This window comes from Corvus brachyrhynchos, unplaced genomic scaffold, assembly GCF_000691975.1.
Source record: "Corvus brachyrhynchos isolate BGI_N302 unplaced genomic scaffold, ASM69197v1 scaffold11, whole genome shotgun sequence".
NCBI classification, from domain to species: domain Eukaryota; kingdom Metazoa; phylum Chordata; class Aves; order Passeriformes; family Corvidae; genus Corvus; species Corvus brachyrhynchos.
The window spans coordinates 4558013-4580222 of record NW_008236965.1 but is presented as its reverse complement, the minus strand read 5'-3'; the positions used below and the strand labels follow the sequence as shown (position 1 = coordinate 4580222).

Here is a 22210-nt window from a genome sequence, read left to right as displayed (position 1 = left end):
CACCCGAGGGGAAAGGGCCTGACAGCCGAGAAGGCTGGCACTGGGTTTGTGATTGTTCGCTGTTACTGCCGTAGTTATTGCTGCTTGTTTGACTGGTTATACACATATAGATATATAATAGCAAAGAACTGTTATTCCTATTTCCCACATCTTTGCCTAAAAGCCCCTTGATTTCAAAATTATAATAACTCGGAGGGAAGGGGGTTGCATCTGCCATTCCAAGGGAGGCTCCTGCCTTCCTTAGCAGACACCTGTCTTTCAAACCAAGACACTGAGTTAAGACACATTTTACTGAGGATGTAATTTTATCGTAGAACCTTCAATATTTGAAACAGTGAATGAGGAAAACAAGACCCTAAATTAGGCTTTGAAAAGAAGTAAATTTGCAAGCCTCCAGACAGATACGACAAAGAAAAAAACTAGCTTTTTCCCCTCCCTCATATACACTTCAGGTACTTCATGAAAACCAGGCATATAAAATGAGGAGGCCCACATGTTTTTTACTAAATTTGAGTAATCACAGAACAGAACATTTTTAATACCCCAGTGTTTATCAATGGGAACAATTTTCTGTAGCCACTATTATTCCCAATTACTAGTGATTTTCTACTTGCACCCTATTACACCCTTCACTTGTTAATTGCCTTCTTTTATTATGGTACAGGAATATGTTGCTTGTTAAAACACAGCATGCTGAGTTAAATAATAGTGACTGCAGCTGTCCTCATCTTTAATATAAAGGAAGATAGAAGTGCCCTGGAAATAGAATGAAATATTAACAGTTCTGGCCTCATGCCAGGACTGGGTTTGGTTTTAAAGTCTACTCTGTTTTGAACAGAATCTGGCATACTCTTGGGCTTCTTTGCAATCTTCCAGAACTTGGTAACTCCAGCCCTAGTAAATAAGACCAATTAGAAAATTGTCCTTACACAGTGCCTGCCTCCCAGGCAAGGTGTACCCATGGACTGAAACAAACAATCTGGAACATCAACATCTGGAACACCAGCCCTCAATTCCACAGCATCTTCACACCACAGCTGTGAATACAAATATTGAAAATATTCATGTTGCACATTTGGACTGAACTTATACCTAAAGAGGTTTAAATTAAGATACAACCAGCTAGGAGGCAACAGTGTCTTAAACCAGCCTGTGTCTGTACAGAAGACAGCACTCTGCTCTGTTCCTGTGTTACAGCCAAATTACTTAGCTTAAGACACTGGAAAAGCAACAGCCTTTTTCTCCCTAGGACTTCTAAACAAGCACCTGGGAGAGTGATATATTCAGATTGCCCAGGCTTGGAAACAAGCATAAGCCTGTCATTGCAAACACTCATTGTTAGCTTCTGATAATAGACATTAGAGATAACAAATCCAAGATGCTCTCAATTCAGCTCTGAAACGGCAACCAGAGAGGAAGACAGCAATCTAGGAGAGGGGCTGTGCTTAAACACCTGCCATATGAATCAGGGTTCCAGAAATCAGCATGGAAGTGTCTGCCTGCCCTACATATGACAGTAAGTGCCTTAGTACCTGTCTGCACAGCACCCACCAGCCAGGCCCAGGCTTGCTTTGCTCATGATCCAAGCCAGGTCAGACCCAGGCTGGCTCTGAGGCAGAGGACATGCAGCTAGGCTGGAATGCTGCAGTGTCTAAAGTAAAACACTCCTGGTCCCTTGCCTTAGCATTACTTGTTTACCTGGTCCTACACACAACTGTACTTCACACTGGGCTTGTGTCCACCTGCAGAACCAGCAGAGCCCTGAGGTGCCCAGAAACAACCTTGCAGCCCTTCTGCCACAGCACTGGCTCTGCAGCAGTAGAATAACTGACTTGACAATGGAAGTGAGATTAATGGCCAAGAGAACTCAGTTACAGAGTCCAAGAGGAAATAAACGAATTACTCTCTCTGGATCACAGTTCTAGTATACTTTTAAATGAAATTAAGCACATATTAATATTCTTCAGGGTCAGATATTCTTACAGCTGCTAATTCTGTTCTGCATATGATGTATTTTTTTCCTGGCGGGCTCAATCAGCTGTACTGAGCAACATTAATACTGTTCTGTACCCTGAAATTAATAGAATATGAAGTGAAAACATAGTTCTTTATTTTTAAAGACAGGTTCTGATAGAACTCACTAAAAATAATTTGGTTTTAAAACAGACTAAATTAGGGATCAAAAAATTTCATGGAAGTAAGATGCTAAATGAAACATTTTAGGGGTCATTTTGAACTAAGTGTACTTGCTCAAAAAATAAATAAGTCTCAGCTTTTGAGTTTTGTCCATCATTTTGTTTGAAGAAGGCAAAAACACCTGTAGAAGCTGCATTCTGCATTCTTACCAATGAAAAAACAGCCATTTATTTCTGAAAAAACTTTTCTATAGAAATGTCTAAATTGTTCCCAGAAGAAAACAAGGAGAGTCATGCTGGTTTGGGCTAATAATCAATTTAATGAAAGCTGTTGACAGGGAGAGCATGTGCATGAGCAATTAATTCTATCTTGTCTTACCAGGGTGCTATTGGCATTGTCAAAACAGAAGATTTAATGGCATGGGTTTCCACATGCTGCTCAAAATACAAAGAATTTGAAGACCAAGAGAGTAAAGGAGCTTGCCAATTTTGCTATGTACATCTAAATGAAAAAGTTTTAAAACTGATTACGTGAAGACATTACCTAAGGACAAGGCATGATCCTAGCATTATTCTCACCAGCAAATTTAAACATTTTGAGTCAAATTCCTGAAATATTTTTTTTAAATTCTGAAAAATAAGGCTAAATCCATACGCAGTAATTTTCTGAGCAATAGTTTAGTGTTTACTCTTATGTCTGATGAAACTGTCAGATAGGACCAGATTTATTACCATTTTCCATAAAATGACATAGGAACTGGTTTTCTAGATCTATTATTAAGTTCTTATTCCCTTTGATTTATGCCATCCTGATGTTGTCCAATGCTAATTTTAAGTTAGCTTGCAGGTCACAATCTTTAATAGTATGTGGATTGCATCTGGCAAATTACTTTTATTATTACATATGATTTCATTTGCATAGGATCTATTTTCTCTGACATAATCTTAATGTAATTTCTTTAGAAATTGAGTAATTACTATACATAGGTACTACAAAAATCTGTACCTAACTAGGAGAGTTCAATAATACTTCAGTGTTTCCTAAAGCAGTGATGTCCCTGTAGGTCCTGATGACCTTGCAGTCCTTCAAGGAAACTCTACCATGAATGTGTATTCATGGATCAAGCAGTGCTTATTACCTATTACTTTAGTAAGTCACTCATAACTCTATCACACTAAACTTTTCAAGTCATTCAGAATAATCAGTGACTCAGAATAAACAATCTCTGACTGACCAAGAACCCTTTGGTATTACTGGAGTCTTTTGCAGTTAGTCAGGTGGCCTTTGGAACAGATCCACTCTCTCCTGATTGTTGACAAAGCGATGGTTGTAGGAAAACAACAATTTCAAAGGTTACAAACTGTCCTGGTGCACAGTAAGTATGGGATTAAGGAGACATGACTGTGATGAATATTAATGTCTGCAGAAAGGGAAGGGAATTTGATATTATCTGCACTATAAATTTATATATAAGCCAATATGGAACAGCAATAAAATGAAAGAACTTCAATCAATCATCCTTACCGATTCAATGCAAAAGCATAATGAAACTTAATATTGTGTTGATCAGCCAGATCACAGGTAGGAAGCATTTCTAGTGTTTCTACCAGCTTCACCATAGCATCATAATCCTGGGACAAAATTATAAAAAGATAAAAAAGATTGAAGTAGAATAAACTAAAAGCAGAAGAAAGCATCACTGAACTAAAATGTATCACGATCACTAGACAGTTTCTCAGGTGACTGTTCCTAAAAGAGTCAGAGAAACATCCACGAAGGGTACATAGTATTATAAACAGGGATTTTGTCTATCCATGTCAGTGCTTGCCTCTTCCTCACCACAATGCCTAAACTACTGAATCCCTGTAGCCAGTTTGATCACTAACACTCCCAGCACCAGAAGAAGAGGTGATGAGTCTGGCTCTTTCAGGCCTTATTAAGGTCTTCTGACAAATGACACTTCACCAGGTCACCGTGGACTTGAGCAGAGCTGCCTCTGAAGTACATCAGCCACTTGTACATTCATTTTGGTTTCTCATGGGTAACCCACATCTACAGGGTCGAAGAGGCCAGTTTACTGACATCTCAAAAGGCTTCACGTTACTTCATCTCCTGTTACTCATGTTTTGAGATGAGTACATTTCTCAAGGGACACCTTTCACGATCACCAGAGCAGACGTTGGATGAATGAAGTTGGATGGAGTGCTGCAGGAAAATATGCATTTCATAATGGAAAGCTGGGTAATGAAGGATGATGTGGTCACCCATTGCTCTCACAACCCATTTATACACAAGAAATAACCAACTTAGCTCCTGATGGGAAAAAAAGTTCTATAGAATGGTTGAACTTATATTTGAAAATGGATGTTAAACACACAGACTGTCAATTTGGAAAGACAGCACACAGGCTGTGTTTTAGCAAAAGCAGAACTTACTTTAAAAAATAAAACCAAGAAAAAAGGTGCAGTTATATTTTAAAATAAAATTAATGTTTTGTTGAATTATAGTTCTCGATTTGGGCATCTCTAGCCAATACAATGGTCGTAACAAATACATTTTCTTCATTTCTAAACATATCTAACTTTATGGGGGGAGGGATGAAAAGTAGGGGAGGGCATGGCAAGCATCTTGATTCAGTGGGGATTTTCACCTTTTTTCTTTTTAAGAAAGTTAAAAATTACTAAAAACAAAGGGAGAGACCTCGGGAAGTCACCTAATCTGTGTCTCTTGTTCACAGGCAAAAGGAGTAAGAGTCTCTATCCCCTTAAACTGCCCAACAGACAAGTCAAACTCTTAAACAATGTAACAATTGTACCCATTTAGTGTTAGCTTTGAATCACTGCTTAACAAACAATGAAGTACAGGAGAACAAAGAAGAGCCAAAATTGCACAGTAAAATAATCCACTTTAGTCTTCAAGCACATACCTGAATATCTCTGTAAGAAAGAAGCAGGTTTATGACAATGTCAGAAGTCAGCACTTCAGTATTATCCATACGAAGCTTAATCCTGGCCAGCTCCTTCGCCAGTTCATCTCCTTGGTACTTCTCTCTAGCTTTTCTAATGTCATTTAGCAGTGTTTCTTTATAATAGGCACTAAAGAAATAAAAGATAAACATAGGGGAAGAAGACTGTTAGATATTTCTTATGAAACATGGCTATATTTCTAATAAAAAGTACCATTTCCTCAGAGTGAGGTAAACATCAAATGTTTCCATATTTTTCAATAACTACTTAGAAATATTCCACCCTGCCCCACCTCAGACTGTAGGGCTATGGATCAATATGTTTATTATCAGGATCATGAGGCAGTTTTACCAACATAAGAAAACTGGAGGATTTCTTTACCCCATTAGTGACCCTGACAGATGTGGTACTTTGTATCATAAAGAAGACAGCATCTGGGATAATAAAATCACACAGAGAAGAAACACCAGCATGATGTAAAGAGGAGATATATTACTTTATCATGAAAGTTGGAAGGAGACTTTCAAACACAGAAACTAAAACAAAAACAAGCCAACAAAAGCTGATTTAGTTGCAATCTCTTTGATGAACATAATACATAATGTGGGCAGGATCTATGCAAAAGCCTCCAATAAGTGCATCTTATTTACACTAACATCGGTGCACAATCCAACATCAGCGCTTTTATAAATTGAAAAATAATATCTATATTGCCAGTATGACAAGTTTGAATGGCCTGAACCAGCTACCTAGGGATAAATTTATCCTGGAGAAGGTTATGGAGTCTGTAGTTTGAGAGTCAGCAGGTGTCACCTGACAATACTGCATACAATCCCTTTCTTGTTTACAAATGAGTCTTTCAAAGTATTAAGCCTTGCTTAGTATAAGTCCTACACACAGCAAAGAAAATTAAGTTCTCTGTCTCATTCACATTATCATCAAAGCAGCAAGGTCACAGTAAGCACCACTGGCAAGCACAGCCCCATACAGTGCAAGCACAGAAATGAGGCTGAGAAGCAGGCGTGGACTGTAAGGGGGAATCAAGACCACCCAATACCCCCAAAGACCTCCAACCCTTTTCCAGAAAGATCTACAAGAACAGACTGCATGTAACTAATCTGCATAGAAAGTGAGAAACTGATCTCCAGGGTGGGGAAAACTTATCTATAAAAAGGTACCCCAAAAAATTCCAGGGTGCTTGCTCTGCATATGCATCCCAGGACCATGGAAACCCCAGCTGGATTGACACTGGAGCCAGGATGGGTGATCTCTCTTTCTTTCCTCCTCTTTGACCCTTTTTAATTCATCTCTCTCTTTCTCTCTTCCCTTTCACCCTAGCCCTTTATTCAAAACCCTCTGCTGTGCCTTATACTAGGTGGTCAGGGACTAAAACACCAATTTCCATGCCAAGTGTGCAGTTTACTAATAAACCTTTGCAAACTTTTGCAGACCCTTTGACTTTTGTCATTCCTTTCAACTGTGAGCATCTAGGAATCCCTTCCCCTTCAGGGTAAGATGTCACAGCAGAGTCATCCATGGGATTGCAAGGATGGGACCACAAAATAGAAGAAGTTTTTTAGGCAAGCTTTTCACTTGGGTGGGATGGCAATGGGGAAACAAAGAAATCTGAGGGCCCTCAGTGCAACCTCATGCTACAGATACTAGAAAAACTAAAAACCAGCAGCTTGGTCTGAGTGTTTTGCAGAAATATACACAAAACAGGACTAGATGCAGAGTACAGCATGAGCAACTGAAAAAGACAGACCTCCTTCTCCAGCCCCAATTCCCAAAACTCCAACAGTCCCTTGCAGAAATGGCTAAGCAGCGTCATGTTTTTATTTATATCAGAATATTTAAAAATAAAATCAAACCATGAAAATTACAATTGATTGCCTACTGCTGTTTTGGGTTTTTTTTGGCTTTTTTTTTTTTTTTGGATGACAGAAAAGGACAGTGTTTCACTTTGAGCTCTATGAAGAATCTATGAGGTTAGCTCCCATTACAACCTTATGCACTGTAATTTAAACTTAAGCACTTTATCTTACCCACGGACTGCCTTTGCTTTCTGGAAAGTATCTATAAATCATATTTTAGCATAACATGGTTAGTTAGCTGCAACAGCTGCAGGACAGGAATACAAAAAGCAGTAGAGTTAGCAGCTTCTTTTAACACTATATTAAGTGCAGTTAAAAATCAAAAATCAAAAATCAATGCTACTAGAAATTCTGCATCTCCTTTTTTCATTACATCAAAAAGACACTATCAAAGGCTCTGGAACTGTATCTGTTGTAACATTACCATGATGTAACATGGACATCCTTGAGAAGGCTGAGAAACTTGTCCACCAGTGGGACACAAAGTGGCCCCAGGATATTGTCCCAGCTGGGCTGCATGTACTCAGAGGCTCTTCGTTGGGCATCACTTTCACAGCAAAAGTAGTCAGCACAAGGTGTGACAATGTATGGGATAAAATAATAATTGCCACTTGAAGCCTAAAATTAAAACAATCACAGTTTAGAAAACAAGTGAAAGTGTAAATATACTTGTGTATACACAGAATCTTTTGCTGACAGAAAAAACACCTGGATTAGTGTATGAAGTTTTAGTGCACTGTTTAACACAAGATTTGCAAGCATTAAATTCAAGGAAATTTGTGTGGAAGAGTTACAAATATTACCAAAGCTGATGAATAAGGCTCCAGGTCTGTTAAGTGACAATACAACAAAACTGTTCAATTTTTCCTTTTAATGTAATGAACAGACCCTAGTAGGGTCTGACAGTTACCAGCTAATGTTCTGTTCACAGATTTTTGGGGTCAGAGATGTACTTGCATCCTCTAGGCTCACCCTGTGCTTTGAAAGATATGATGCAGAGCTTCACACAATGAGAGAAATATAGAAACACAGACACTGGAAGGACTTTATAGAGATGTTTAATCCAGAGAAGCCTACAAAACATCTCCTGCATGCTACCATCAAAAATTTAACCAACCAAACCTCAAAACTTTGAAATGTTTTGTAATAGATGTAGGACTTGTAACACAAAACTTTAGAAGCAAAGCCCAAAAAACCTTAATATGCCACATAAAATGTGTGAATACAGTCAAGGTGCTGAAATGGGTGAGGACACAAGAAACGCCCTTCAGAGCCCAAAATCAGCAAGTACAGTTTTCAGCTCCTGATCAAGGCCCCAGAAACCACACCTCTATGATGTTTTCCACAGCTGGGAGAAGCAGCTGCATCCCATTCTAGCTATGACAATTCTCTGGTGAACTTTATATTTGAGAGTAAGTAGATGGGAACACTGAGGCATAGGTCAATATGATATATCTGCCATGATCAACTACCACTACGCTGGAGATATCGTGGCACTGAACATCTACAGCAAAATGGTACCTTTCATTGTTTCATCTAAGCATACAGAAAAGCCGTAGCCATTTATGGTCACCTTGAACAATGGGAGAATGCTGAGATAATGAAAAGAATGGATATGAAGATGGCACATTTTTGAATGAATTAATAAACTAGACAGGAGAAGCAGATTGTTCACAGGAATTTAAAAATGTAGGGCATGCAGCTACTAAAACTACAGATAAAAAGTCTGTATCAGTACATTGTGTTGCTGATCCGAGTTTGTGAGGATTAAGAATTTAAAACCATTTCTAAAGGATAAAGACCGTCACATTCCTTCCTTCCCAACCCTAAATTACATTATCCCTGTTATAACAATATAATTATCTGCTAGATTGTGATCTTGACTTCCCAATAAAAAAGTCAGAAAAACTTTATCCCAAGCTACCAATATGTCAGCACAATTTTGTCTCAGCTTTATTCAAATAAACAGTAAGTTCACTGCAATACAAAAGCTGCTTGTGTATAAACTCTATTCTTGAACCTGTAACAGCAAAGTAGCTCTTCCTGCAATGAAAAAAGCCCATCCAATTTGAAAGGGTGATATATCTTGAGATGCAAAGAGCTGCAGTTATCTACTGAAAAAGCAATGAAATTTTCAGAAAAAATTAAAATGCACGTGTGAAACACTCTATTAATCTTATCCTCAAGCACTGTATTCTTATCCAGCCAACGCATCATCTACTTGACTTTGAGTTCATTTCCTTTTGCATAGTGAAATCTATGCAACTAAACCCTCCTGTCTTCTAGCTTCTTCTGTCCAATATTTACATATAATAAACTATAAAAACCTTTCATATAGACTGCACGACCTAAAAAAGGCTTTCTTATCTTCCTTATGTAAAAAAACAGTCCACCTATTTTTCTTATGCTAACAAGAATTAGAGATGGCTGAAAATATCACCTTTGCTTCTTCTGATCTTCTATTCAGGATGCTGGTCTCTGATACCAAAAGCTAATAATTTTGAAAATTACTGTCTTGTGATACAACAACTATTGCCTTTTTAACATCATGAATAAATGGCTTAGGTATATATGAAGTAACGTATACAGCAACTCTACCTGCATAAAATCTATAAATTATGACTTATTTAATTGTAGTAGAATAATAACTTCATAGCTTATCAAGACTGTATGATGAGTTGGTTAATTTCAGAATTAGAAGCTAAGGTATATTAATTGTCTGGTTTCAGGAAATTTTAAGTTAAAAATTACAGCCAGGCAGACTAAAAAACCTTCAAGACTCTGAATACTCATCTGCCAGCCAATAATGTATGTCAGCGCTGAAACTTTTGTATTTAAGCACAACATGTTAAAATCTACCACAAGACAAGCCACAAGTTTAAGAACATAAAAAATACCCCAGAAGATAATTGCAAACAAGTTGAAAGAGGTACCTGTTCTTCATGTGAAATGATTACAGGAATTAAGCAGAAAGTCATGTCTTTGCTGAGAGGTTGAAAGAGTGAGGCCCACATAGGCCATTTTTAGGCCCTGGGCAAGCCAGGACAAATGTAGAGTGATTTTTGTCTTAAAATACCTTCAAAATATTTTTTTTAATGCAGCTAAAAATATACTGTTGATCTTAATATAAACAGGTTTTTTTATTGTACTGCTAAAGTTATTCTGGTGCAACTGTCACTTTGTGACAGAGATGCTACACTCGAATTAAAGGTGGGTTTTTTCCCAGATAAATAACATTGAGTAAAAATCTCTTCATTTTCAGAGAGGGAATTATGCCTGCCTAGCTAATAGTAAAATTATTTTACTTGAGCCCTGCTATTAACTTTGCCACTCATTCAAGTATCAGGAGTGCCTACCCCACCTTACTAAGCAGTTAGAAGGAAAACGCAGAAGGTAACAGAAAATGAACTGCATTCATTCCAAGAATGAATAAGCTCCTGAATTTTCAGGGAGCTTAACTCACTGCTGTCTTAAGTATTAGGGTTTTCACTGTTGTTTTCTGTGACATCACATTCCTATCCATCTTGCCATACAGGCATGTACTGGATTTGCATGGCCGGGTTTTGGTAGTGGGAGGGCCTGGGGGGTGGCTTCTGTGAGAAGCTGCTGGAAACTTCCTCCATGTCCAGCAAAGCCAATGGCAGCCAGCTCCAAGAGAGACGTGCTGCTGGCCAAGGCTGGGCCAGTTAGAAATGATGGTAACTCCTCTGTGACAACAGATTTGAGAAGAACGAAAAAAGTTATTGCATAGGTGTAAGTGCGGTCAGAGAAGAGTGGGCTGAGAATATATGAGGAACAACTCTGCAGACACCAAGGTCAGTGCAGAAGGAGGGGCAGGAGGTGCTCCAGATGTTGGAGCTGAGATTCCCCTTCAGCCTGTGGTAAAGACCATGGTGAGGCAGCTGTGCCCCTGCAGCCCATGGGGATCCACAGGGATGCAGAGATCCACCTGCAGCCCATGGGGATCCACAGGGATGCAGAGATCCACCTGCAGCCCATGGAGGAGTCCCACACTGAACAGGTGGATGCCTGAGAGGAGGCACACCCCATTTGAATCCTGTGCTGGTGCAGGCTCCTGGCAGGGACCTGCAGACCTATAGAGAGTGGAGTTCAGACTGGAGCAGGTTTCCAGGTAGCACTTGTGACCCCATGAGGGACTCACACTGGAGCAGGCTGCGCCTGAAGGACTGCACCCCAGGGAAGAGTGACCCACGTTGCAGCAGTCTGTGGAGAACTGTTGCTTATGGGATGGACTCACATTGGTGAAGCTCATGGAGAACTTGTGGAAGGGACCCCACACTGGAGCACGGGAATGACTCCTCTCCCTGAACAGTGGGAGAAACAATGTGTGATGAACTCACCACAACCCCCATTCCCTGTCTCTCTGCACTGCTGGGATAGGAGGTCTAGCTTGAAAGGAGAGAGGGTGGGGGTAAGGTGTTTTTAATGTTTTATTTTACTTCATATTATCCTGCTCTGATTTTGTTACTAATAAATTCACTTATCTCTAATTCAAGCCTGGTTTGACCATGACAGTTTTTGGTGAGTGATCCCTTCCAGTCCTTACCTCATGAACCCTTTGTTATATTTTCTCTCTCCTGTCCGGCAGCAGAGGGGCGTGAGAAAGTGGCTCTGGTGGGTGCCTGGAATCCAGCCAGGGTCAACCCACTACAGTGGCTAAGATATTATAAACTTCCAAAAAATACTTCCTCTTCTAAAGTTGAATAAATGCAGTATTTTTATGTAAAGACTGTGAAGAGAATTATCACAAGACAAACACTTTCTATGCCCAGGATCTAGCTTGCAAGGAGCAGTAACTCGAATCACCTCGAAGGAGAGACCCTACCAAGCACTATTCTTAAATCATCCTTATACATTTTTACATGTCTAGAAACACAGTGAAAGTATGGCATATCTATTCAACAGAAAGTAGATTTAAAGTGATACATACTTTGCCTATTAAATTACCACTGTGGTATTCAGGAGGTACTTGAACACGAAGAAAAGTTTTGAGGTTGGCAACCTACTCCAAGTTGAAATAAAACAACAAAGAGGAAAACACCACCACAAAACACCATAAGAATCAAAAAGACAGACATGACACATGAATAAAGAAATAATTAAAGAAAGAAACAACAGAAAATGAGTATAGATATTTACAGCAAGACAATATTTAAAAGGCCAAGAAAACAATTCAATACTTTGGCATTTCTCTTATCTATCTTATCTTTTGGATTTCTCTTATCTATTTACATGATTTATATGTCTATACATCTCCTTGTGTCATCATTAAGATGTTTTCAGGTCTTACTTTTATGAACCTGTCAGATTCATTATCTGGTTAGTTAACTATAATCCATTGCTTGAGATGGTAGTATTTCCATACAAAGTAACTTTCATACATAAATTTTAAAAGCCTTAGTTTTCATTATCTAAAGTAACAGTAGCATATTTCATCATTAAAAGCATTAAAAGTAACATTTACTCAGTTACCCATTGCCTTTGTACTATTTTCCACCCAAAAGGAAAAATTATTGAATTTAATATGTTCCTACTTTTTCATTCTGTGCCCTTTTACAATTTCTTTTTACACTTCTGCTACCTCAGGCCTTTTTAGAAATATATCATTAAAAGACTGAATCATATAAACTTTTATACATTGTAAAAATAATCAGAAAATAAAAAATAGAAAGCTACTCTGCAATAATACTTCTTTGGATTATTAAATTCAAATAATGTAATCATACTTCGGAGTCTTGGCTCTCATTTCAATCCACTGGGGACACCTAACTGGAGAATATGAGTCCAAGTGCCAAATTCTTTCCATTTAGTTTTCTTAATTAACTTCATGGCCTTGAAACAGTATATACAGTCTAATTTATACTGCTACTGAAACTCTGAAGAAACTCTCTGCCAATTACAATAAAAATTGATTTTTCAACATAAAAATTCCTTGTGGCGAGGATAAATTGCAATCCAGTTCCCTTCAGATCAAGGACAATTTTTGCTAATGACTCCTCCATAGCCCAGACATTATTCACTGCTTACTATAAGAACTGCTACAGCATTTCATGAAAAATAACCATTTAAATCTCTAAAAATTCTTGATCAGGCCCAAAGGCCTAAGAATACTATGATAAACCTTTTTGTCTAACAGCCAGCCTACCTTCCTTTACATACCTTCCCTGAATGCAATTAACAGGGTTATTCAAATTTCTTCAGGCATATTGTAAACTAAAGAAAAACTAACTAGTCTTTCTCCTTATGTTCTGTACTTGGTATAATAATTTTTCCACAGTGGAAAAATCTAGTTTATATTTTCAATGCCCCATTCAAACAAATTGAATGGATCAAAGTGTGCATCTCAAACTACGTGCAACCAATCCTAGAGCTATTGCCCAAAGCACTGTATATTTTGCTTCCAGACTCCAGCAGTTTTCTAAAGCCCCTTGTGCACTCTTCACTCAATCTTGAACTTTTTTTATTCATAATTTCTTAAGATCCTGTAGCAGGAGACAAAATTTCCTTCCTAAAAAAATATAAAATATCAAGGATGGCAAAAAAAAGTTGAATCAAAATAGAACAACTTTCCAATGGACTTTGTCTATTACACTGGTTTGGGGAAAGACTATTTTTTTAAGCATTTTTTGCTGTTGAAAATCCTTGAAATTTCATTTTTCCAGTAAACCAATGTTTATCTGATATCTAAAGAAACTCCAAATCTCAAGCATTTTCCATAGATAATTTTTTTTCCCCTCTGCCCTTCAGTCCATTTTTCCATAATGGCACATGAAATAACCTGTTATGCAAGACGGCATATTTGCCATTTATTTTATTGATAATATTTTGACAGAAACTAGGAAGCCATGCAATCTTTATTAAAACTAACAGAAAAGTCCTCAAAGCTCAGCGGAGCTCTACAGAAGGAAATCTAACTGATGGGACACAGAATCTTGACCTTGAATTTCATGCCAGGGCAATTCTTCCTTGGGAACTGAACTCCCACAGCCAATAATTCTTTCCTTTCACATCCAAGTATGCAATAAATTATCAATACAGAATTTTAACTGCTTGTTTGGGGAAATCAAGTAGAACTGAATCACATTCCTCCATCTTATCTGTGAAAACTGCATTCCTAGATGGTGGAAGGAAGGAAGGAAGTTCTCTTACTCACACTCTTTTTTCAGACAGTAAGCTATTAAATCTCTCAGACTCACACCACTGCATCTTGCTGCTATATAATTTTCACTGCTAGATCAGCTATACTCAGGCCAACTCTCAGTTGAATTGCTGACTATTTTCTCTGCATTGTTTTCAGCTTCATGTCCAGTTTCCTTGCTCTTGCCTCCTTCCCAATGCTGAATTAGAATAATGTTTTCTCTACAAGGAAGATCTCCATTCTCTTCAAAGCTTTCTTGTGATTCACAAAGCGAATCACCCCGATGGCATACTAGACATTCACCTTCTCTTCAACTTTAACATGGCTCCACATCTGTTCTATGCTAAGATTTTTCTGCACCTTTGTAGATGATGTGAGATTTGTAGGATAAATAGGAAAGGTGAGGGCAAGGGAAACCTCAGAGAAAGCTCTAAGCTACAGCAGTCAGCACAGAAAGTTTTACTCTTGATGCTGGAACAAAGGTGTGCTGAGCCTGGCAACAATCTCAGTTGTTCCCCTTTCCTTGCACACCCTGCACATGCAGGGACACAGGGCTTGTAAAACATGGAGAGGGCTTGTAAAACCTCTCCAGAAATGATATTCCTGTGGCTACTGACAGGCTGGAGGAAGGCTTTGGAGACAACTATCCTCTTTACACCATGCCTCCAGCCCCTGATGAAAAGTGTATTTAAGCTCTACTATTCCACAGTCACAGCAGAGGCATACTCACACTTTTCACTCAGGAAAAGTGAAAGGAAAACACAGAGCTCTACTACAGGGATATTAAATATGGCATTTAATATTCAGCAATTAAACTGAAATGGTTATCTAACTATATATTTGACTGGACACAATAAATTAATACTAATTATGTACCTACTTAACAAGCACAGCAACCCTGATTAGCCATTAACTTCAAACAAGACATTGTCCATATGATTGCAAAATCTTTAACCAAACAATGAAGCAGTGGCACCATACTGGGTCAGTGGTAAACTGCAAATCTCTCAGGACAACTCACTGGATTTGAAAGGAGGGGAAGGCAATTGTCTATTTGAAGTTGACTTTGACTTAAAAACCCATAGTTTTAACCTATGAACTATATAGCTTGCTCATGAGTTTGTTCTAATTTCTGACTAAAAAATACTGATAAAAGAATGAAATATGGGAGCACATTTATCAATTTATCTAATAAAAGAAAGTATGAACAACTTCAAATAATACAAAGAGGTCAAGAGTCTGTACTTGGTATTTAAAATCACTCATTCTTTACCTCACTGTATTTTACTCACAATTTTTTTCTTAATTTAAGCACTTGAAAAAAGTAGGTTAGACAATCCCTCCTTTTTAAAGAAGGAATCAGGATCCTTGCTTAGGGATGTCTCTCTGCCCCTTCTGCTAGCCACAAGGTGTTTACAGGTCCACTACCAGACCCTGCTGTAGAAACGATGACACTAGAACCAAAGGCATGAAGCTGAGTCAAGGCAGGTTTAGGCTGGATATCAGGAAAAGGTTTTTCACCCAGAGCATGGCTGAGCAATGGAACAGGCTCCCCAGGGCAATGGTCACAGCAGCAGCCTAACAGAGTTCAAGAAGTGTTTGGACAATGCTCTCAGGCACATGGTGTGACTCTTGTGCAGGGCCAGGAGTTGGACTCAATCCTGATGGGTCCCTTCCAACTCAGCATATTCTATGATTCAACCCTTTCTTCTCTTCAGTGTGAAGGGAAATACCTCCCTTTCTGGAGAAAGAATCTACCAAAAGAAAAGACTGTAGGCTGCTAATCTGATTGCAGCAGGCTGAACGTGCCACCCTCCCCTTTGCCTTTTACTCCATTTCTGGTATTACCACCAAATGGCTTGTTCACAATTCTCCCTCTGGCTCTGGATGGGAAAACACATGCTCCTAAAATAATGGTCATCCACCAGTTGATAGAAAGTAGTATTCACAAGAAAATCTGCCACATTCTGAGTCCCCCTTCACAGAGCCACAGACCAGTAAATGCAGTTCCCACTGTACAGGTTACAGGTTGCACTGATTCAAAGATCCCTGAGACAGCCAGGAAGGATGAGCTGCATTTACATGTGCTAAACCTGATCTATCTTTAGCCTATGTGCAGCACGGTGGCCAAGTCAAAACAGCAGCTCAAAATAAACCACTGTGACTAACACATTTTTTCTTCTAGTTCTCTTTAAAATTACTATCAAACTCTAAGACCACTTTATTATTTTAACCCTGCTTAATACTGTTTGGAAGAAAATAAAAGTATATAGCAAATGAGAGGAAACAGAAAGGATAAATGGAAGTGTAAGAGTTTTGTAAATTCAGTTGTCCTCAAAATAACATTGTGGAGGATTTAATGAAAGTAACCACTGACATGATGTGAACTATGGCAAAATATACAACTATATAAGATACTGTGGCATATTTCAAAAAGTCTTAAATAACTCCTACATTTTATCTTGTTTCAAACTTATTTGTTTGGTTTTACTTGCATTAATTGTAAGAATATTTTTACTTTGGGAAATAAGCTTCTGCATTTCTAAGTAAATCTGTGAATTTGTAAGGAAGAGGGCAGGTATACAGAAGCCAAAGCTGTTTGAGACACAAAAGTAAACCCCATTAAGGCATCACAAACATCTACATTTGCACGAATAGGTGATAGTGGTAGAGGGAAAAAGAGACTTTGAATTTCTGAGTTTATATTTTGATGTGTCAACCTACAAATAAAACTTATATCACCAGCACTTTTCTACAACTTAGAAAGGAATTTGTAACAAAAAGTAACTTTAAAATCTAGCTTTACTTTGGAGTGTCAACAAGCTTTCCAAAAGTTTGAATTATAGATAGGTAAAACAACTTCCTTCAATCATGCAGAGCATATATATGCTTGGCAGCTTTGTTATTAGAGTTGCTGCAAATGCAGCATCTTCATTTTGAGTTTTAAAATGAATGTGGATTTAATACTTACTGTGTTTTTCTGAGATACCATATCCTGTGGGGGAAAAAAGATAATAGAAATGTTCATTTGTTTTTACTGGGAATTAGTCTTTCCAATAAAAATCACTGCTATACATATACATATACATATATATATATATATATACATATATATACACATACATACACAGATGTGCTCTTCACAGCATAATCCAGATTTCCTGACACAGTAACTTCCCAGTAAAGGGACAGAACAACATCAAGAAGAGTCTTAATAGTTCAGGTCAGGGAAAACGTAACAATTCAGTGAAGAAACCTACTTAAAGAAATGCTCAGAAAATAAAGTTTTACTTGCCAGTAACTGGAGTTTCTCAGACTGGGCACACCCAGTCACACTGAACATTTGTGAGACAAAAGCATTCAAAGCTGGAGGGTTTTTCTCTCTGAAAGAGTATCCTTCAGATACCTAAGGCCCTTTCCTATCCAGATGGGCACAGACCAACACATTCCTTCTACAACCTAATTCTTCTCACCTCAAAATCTAATGAGAGATACTGAAACAATGAAGCAGATGATAAACTAATGGGCATATAAACCAGACCTCAGAGACTTCCAGCTGCTGGTAAGCAACCTTCTCTTCTCTTTGGTGATGGATTACATGTTCAATGAACACTGCTTGGTCAAACTAAAGAAATCTCCGGGTAAGCCACACTACAAATATTAGACATAGACTTGTTTCTAATCAAGGTTGTCAAAAAACTTAATTAAATGTGCTCTGACATCCTCAGATGATTCTGCTTGAGTAACTTTGTATCTGACAGCCTGAAATCCACTTGGACAACCACTGCACAGAAATGATCATGCTCAAGCACCCATTTCCTCAACAACAGGCAAAAATATCAGGGGGCATTTAAGAGGTTTGGCTCTATAAATATGACTCTCTTTAAAGCCAGATTACATATTCTTTTATATCCTCAGAACTAGGTTGCTTTGAAAGAACGTTGGTGAAACTGAAGAGACAACTCTTGGGACAACTTCAGGATGGATCCTAAGGGATAAACTGTATAAAGTCAGGTTGCCAGAACTTCACAGATATTCAGCAGAAGTAACAGCAGACATCAATACTGCCCTTATAACACTTAGGCTGTGCACCACTCTTAAGAGTGTGCACAGTAACCTAGGTCCAAGTAAAGTAATACATTTCTGAAGGGAAGTGGAAAAACCCTGACCAAATTACTCACATACTTCAAAATAAAGAAACATCAGTAGAGGGCCAAAAATACATTAAAAAGGTACTAAAACTTAAACAGAATTTTTAATTAGCTAAAACTCCTTAAGCCCAATAAAATTCTTCATAACAAAAGTGATGGAAGGCTTAAACATCTGAAATATTACATATCTGAAAATTAATGTCTACCTAGCTAAGCAAGTTTCTTCAACAGAGCTTTATCTACTGCAGTTAAAGATCTTTCTCAATACGGAGAAATTAACTCTTCTGAAACTATCCAGCACCTACGATGTGAAATGTGTTTGCTGAAATACCCCAAGAACGGTCCCTGCCTACCTTCTGAAGTATTCCTAAGAAAGGTGTATTAGCATATTTGAATGCTACCCAACACTGAACTGGGGCTCGATTGCTGAAGAGATACTACGGACAAGAGGAGGACTGAACCCTGTCTCAGTGCCCAGCTTAAACCATCTGATACAGAGGATCACTCCTAGCTGGTTCAGCAACTTAAATCAAGTCCCGTGATCCCATCTAAGATATGCTATGGGCCTATTTAGGCCAAGGAGGTTATACAAACAACTGAGACATGAGTAAGGTATCAGTGCCACTGACAGAGTTCCTAGAAGAAGAAAGGTGAAGGCAGATAATAGTTTTTCTAGCCTTAAGTGACCTAGTCACATTCTGGTGTTCCCCAGTCCGTAGACTTGAGCTTTACATCATTAGGAGAAAAGGCTTAAAACTGACAGTGCAAAGACTTGCAAGTTCTGGCAACAATCAATCTCAACATCCAACCACAGATGGATGTAATCCTGGAGATCCTTCAACACTCCAGTTATGGAGCAGGGGCTTGCGTATGTGCTTTGCACAAAGTGCAGAAATCAAAGCCATCCTCATTGGGCAGCAACAAATAAAAGACAACCAGCCTTCCCAGATTTGGGCACATCCTTGGGAGAACCAAGTTGATCAGAACATCTGAGTGACAGCATAAAGAGATAAAAATGTGTTAATAAAAAATAAAAATGAAGTATTTCATTGCAGTCTGGTATATTACCAGTAGTGGATGAGAAGTTGTATAGGCATATATCCAGATGATAAACTAATGGGCATATAAACCAGACCTCAGAGACTTCCAGCTGCTGGTAAGCAACCTTCTCTTCTCTTTGGTGATGGATTACATGTTCAAAGATCCACCCTGATCAGGTGGAGGAAAGAAGGACATGCCAGTAATATCTTAGTGTGTATCCATACGGATAATCTCATTGAGCAAAGAATGTGACAGACTCCAGCTTTGAGTTCCTGGGACTCCAGGCCACATGGAATGTGAAGGTGTATGTGGACTACCACATGAAGAATGGAAGTATGGGTTATAGACACATGAGAGTAAAACCAATGACACTGAGAGCAGAGAAGAGGAATAAGAAGCTGTGACAGAACAGAGCTTTTCTGAGGAAAAAGTAGACTTAATATCCTTACAGGATCGAGGGAGGTTGGAGAACTCCAAAAAGGATTTTTGGACACTTGATGGTGTGAAAAAAAGCAAAGTAGAAGGGGCAATAGTTACAGTATTATCCTACTATAAAAATGAACAACAGCCCTATAGAAAGATTTGGTGAGGATGTCTTTTCCTATCTTCAAACAGCAATAAAAAGGAGATTCTTGCAGTCTTAGGTACTCAGCACCTAGGGAATACAAACCTCATCTGACAGAAGGGCTTCAATAGGAGTAGGCTGCAATACAGCCCTTGTTCAAGTGTCCTTATGATACAAACCATAACTTCTTCTTACATGTACTCCAATTAAAAGATGGAAAGAAAGGAAAAAATTGGACCTGCACTCTCAATTCTAACCACCTGAAGCAGAATCAGTACCACACTACGTATCTTTTCTTACAAAAAAAGCATTTCTAAATTCTATTATTACTATTTTTCCTAATAGTAGCTTTTTCTTAGCAGGATTTTTTTCTGTAGCTATTCAGGAAATTACATCAAATGCAAATTTCAGAAAAACACAAACATCTGTAGGATCAGGTATTTAAAGATATTTCTGAAATGAAGCAGACCGTGAAGTGAGAACCTTACTTTGAGAGACTGAGCAGTGTCAGCATCAGTGTCATGGTAAAGAATAACATTATTGGCCATGTCAAAGCTTTCACGCACGCCAAGGTGGTAGAACAGTGATGGTTGCTTGGAAATATCACTCATGTCCACAACTGCAACATCTGAAATGAGAGAAGTGGAAAAGAAAACGCTAAAAAAATAGTAATCTTAAACCGAACTTTATTCTTACACGGGATTTAAAACAAATCCTGAAATTACACACACATACTGGACAGACAAAATCAACATTTTCAAATAAGGATCATTTTCTCATGAGAGAAGTAAATTTCACCCTTCATATAAAAGGTAAGAGCCGTTCATGAAATTATCACAGTGTTATAGTAACTGGGAGACTGAGTTTACCAATCCTGCTTGAGCTTTTGAAATCACAGCGTCACGAATGCCTCAGGTAAAAAAGCAATTCTGCACTTGCTCCCTGAGGCCTGAGAGCATGAATATCCATAGGACAGAAGCTTCAAATATTCAGGATGGAACCACTAAAAATAATAATGTAAATTAGAAAAATAGGGAAAACTGTGAGACCAAGTTTATTTTAAGAGGCTGAGGCTTGAAGAATGGGAAATTCCTGAAAATTAGAAAAAGAAATGACTGTGGAAGTTGTTTCTTAAAAGCTACAGGCATGATGTTGAAGATGGGGGGCACAACAATGAGGGAATTCAATCACAAGTAGCCAGAGCAAGGCTTCCACTGCTCTTGGTTAGTGTTCCAGTCAGAAATGGAAGTCAGAAATGCAAGTAAAAACATTAACAACTGTGCAAGATGAGCTATACAGAGAGCTAAAGAGAAATACCCTGTATTATGCAGAATAGCTGAGATACAGGCAAAAGATTCTGAGCACCATTTTGTTCTCATATAGCATAAACACCATTGCAGGAAGAAGGGGTAACTGGAGAAGAGGACATTTAATGCTGAGGTTTTATTTCTTGATTCTTATATCCTATATACTCCTAAGAAAATTTTGCTTTAAAGCTTTTTAAAGGTCTATATCTATATGTCTGTCTGCTTTCACCACTATGGGATAAATGGATGAACTGAAATCCGCAGTATTCATAAGAATAAAGCCTTGGCATTGAAACCACAGGGGGGTCTGAGGTTCAAAACTGATTCCAAACACTCAGTGTAGATGGGCAGTAAATCCTACATCTCTGAAGGGGTAACAGACAGTGCCTGTACATACAGGGAAAGACAGAAGGGTGAGTTACTAGTAAACAAGAAATCTAAAAGCAGGTCTGATGGCTCAGACCCAAACGCAGCAGCAGCCAGTTAACCTTGGTATCACTAAGGTTACACATCACAAGAATCAATACTCCATATTTAGTATGCAGTTTCTTGGAAAAACCTGCAATGAATATATGTTCCTGTACAATTCCATCAGGCTATTCCGACACACCATACAGAGGTCAGCCAGTCCCTCTGATCACTATGAGACTCCTGTTAAAGCACAAGGAGCATTTTGAGTCTGAAGACCTGCCTTTAGACCAAGCCTCTTTTGTTCAAGAGCAAAAACAAACAAACAAAACCCCCCAAACCTCAAAATATCCCAAACCCCAACAAAACACACAAAAAAATCCAAATGCACCTCCCTCTCCCACCAAAGATACAAAACCCCAGCACAAAGTCATGGCATAAGAAAATCCGCTTATTCATGCGGAACTCAAATCCTGCACCATCTACTGATGATCTTTCCAGTTCCACTGTTTAGCCAGCTGTCTGCAGCATGGATAAAATTCTTAGTGTATTGCACACTGTAGTGTCACGTAAACCGAGAGAGCTTGAAGAAGTAAACCCCAG

At 38.5% G+C, this 22210-nt stretch overlaps 1 protein-coding gene across 3 annotated transcripts in view; it reads right to left on the bottom strand.

Moving 5' to 3' along the window:
- Window positions 1-20518, bottom strand: part of MAP3K15 (mitogen-activated protein kinase kinase kinase 15) — a 59106-nt gene extending 38588 nt beyond the window's left edge. For 2 of the 3 annotated variants that reach the window (XM_008629300.2, XM_017728452.1), the window contains exons 1-6: window positions 20381-20517; window positions 17107-17130; window positions 11928-11999; window positions 7401-7594; window positions 5063-5231; window positions 3661-3767 (exon numbers count right to left, since the gene is read on the bottom strand). In XM_008629300.2, coding sequence (XP_008627522.1) covers window positions 3661-3767; window positions 5063-5231; window positions 7401-7594; window positions 11928-11999; window positions 17107-17130; window positions 20381-20503 — 689 coding nt within the window. In that variant the 5' untranslated portion in view covers window positions 20504-20517. Of the gene's footprint in view, window positions 1-3660; window positions 3768-5062; window positions 5232-7400; window positions 7595-11927; window positions 12000-17106; window positions 17131-20380 lie in introns of all 3 variants that reach the window. The other variant, XM_017728453.1, reaches the window with a different exon arrangement.
- Between the last annotated feature and the right edge of the window lie 1692 nt (window positions 20519-22210).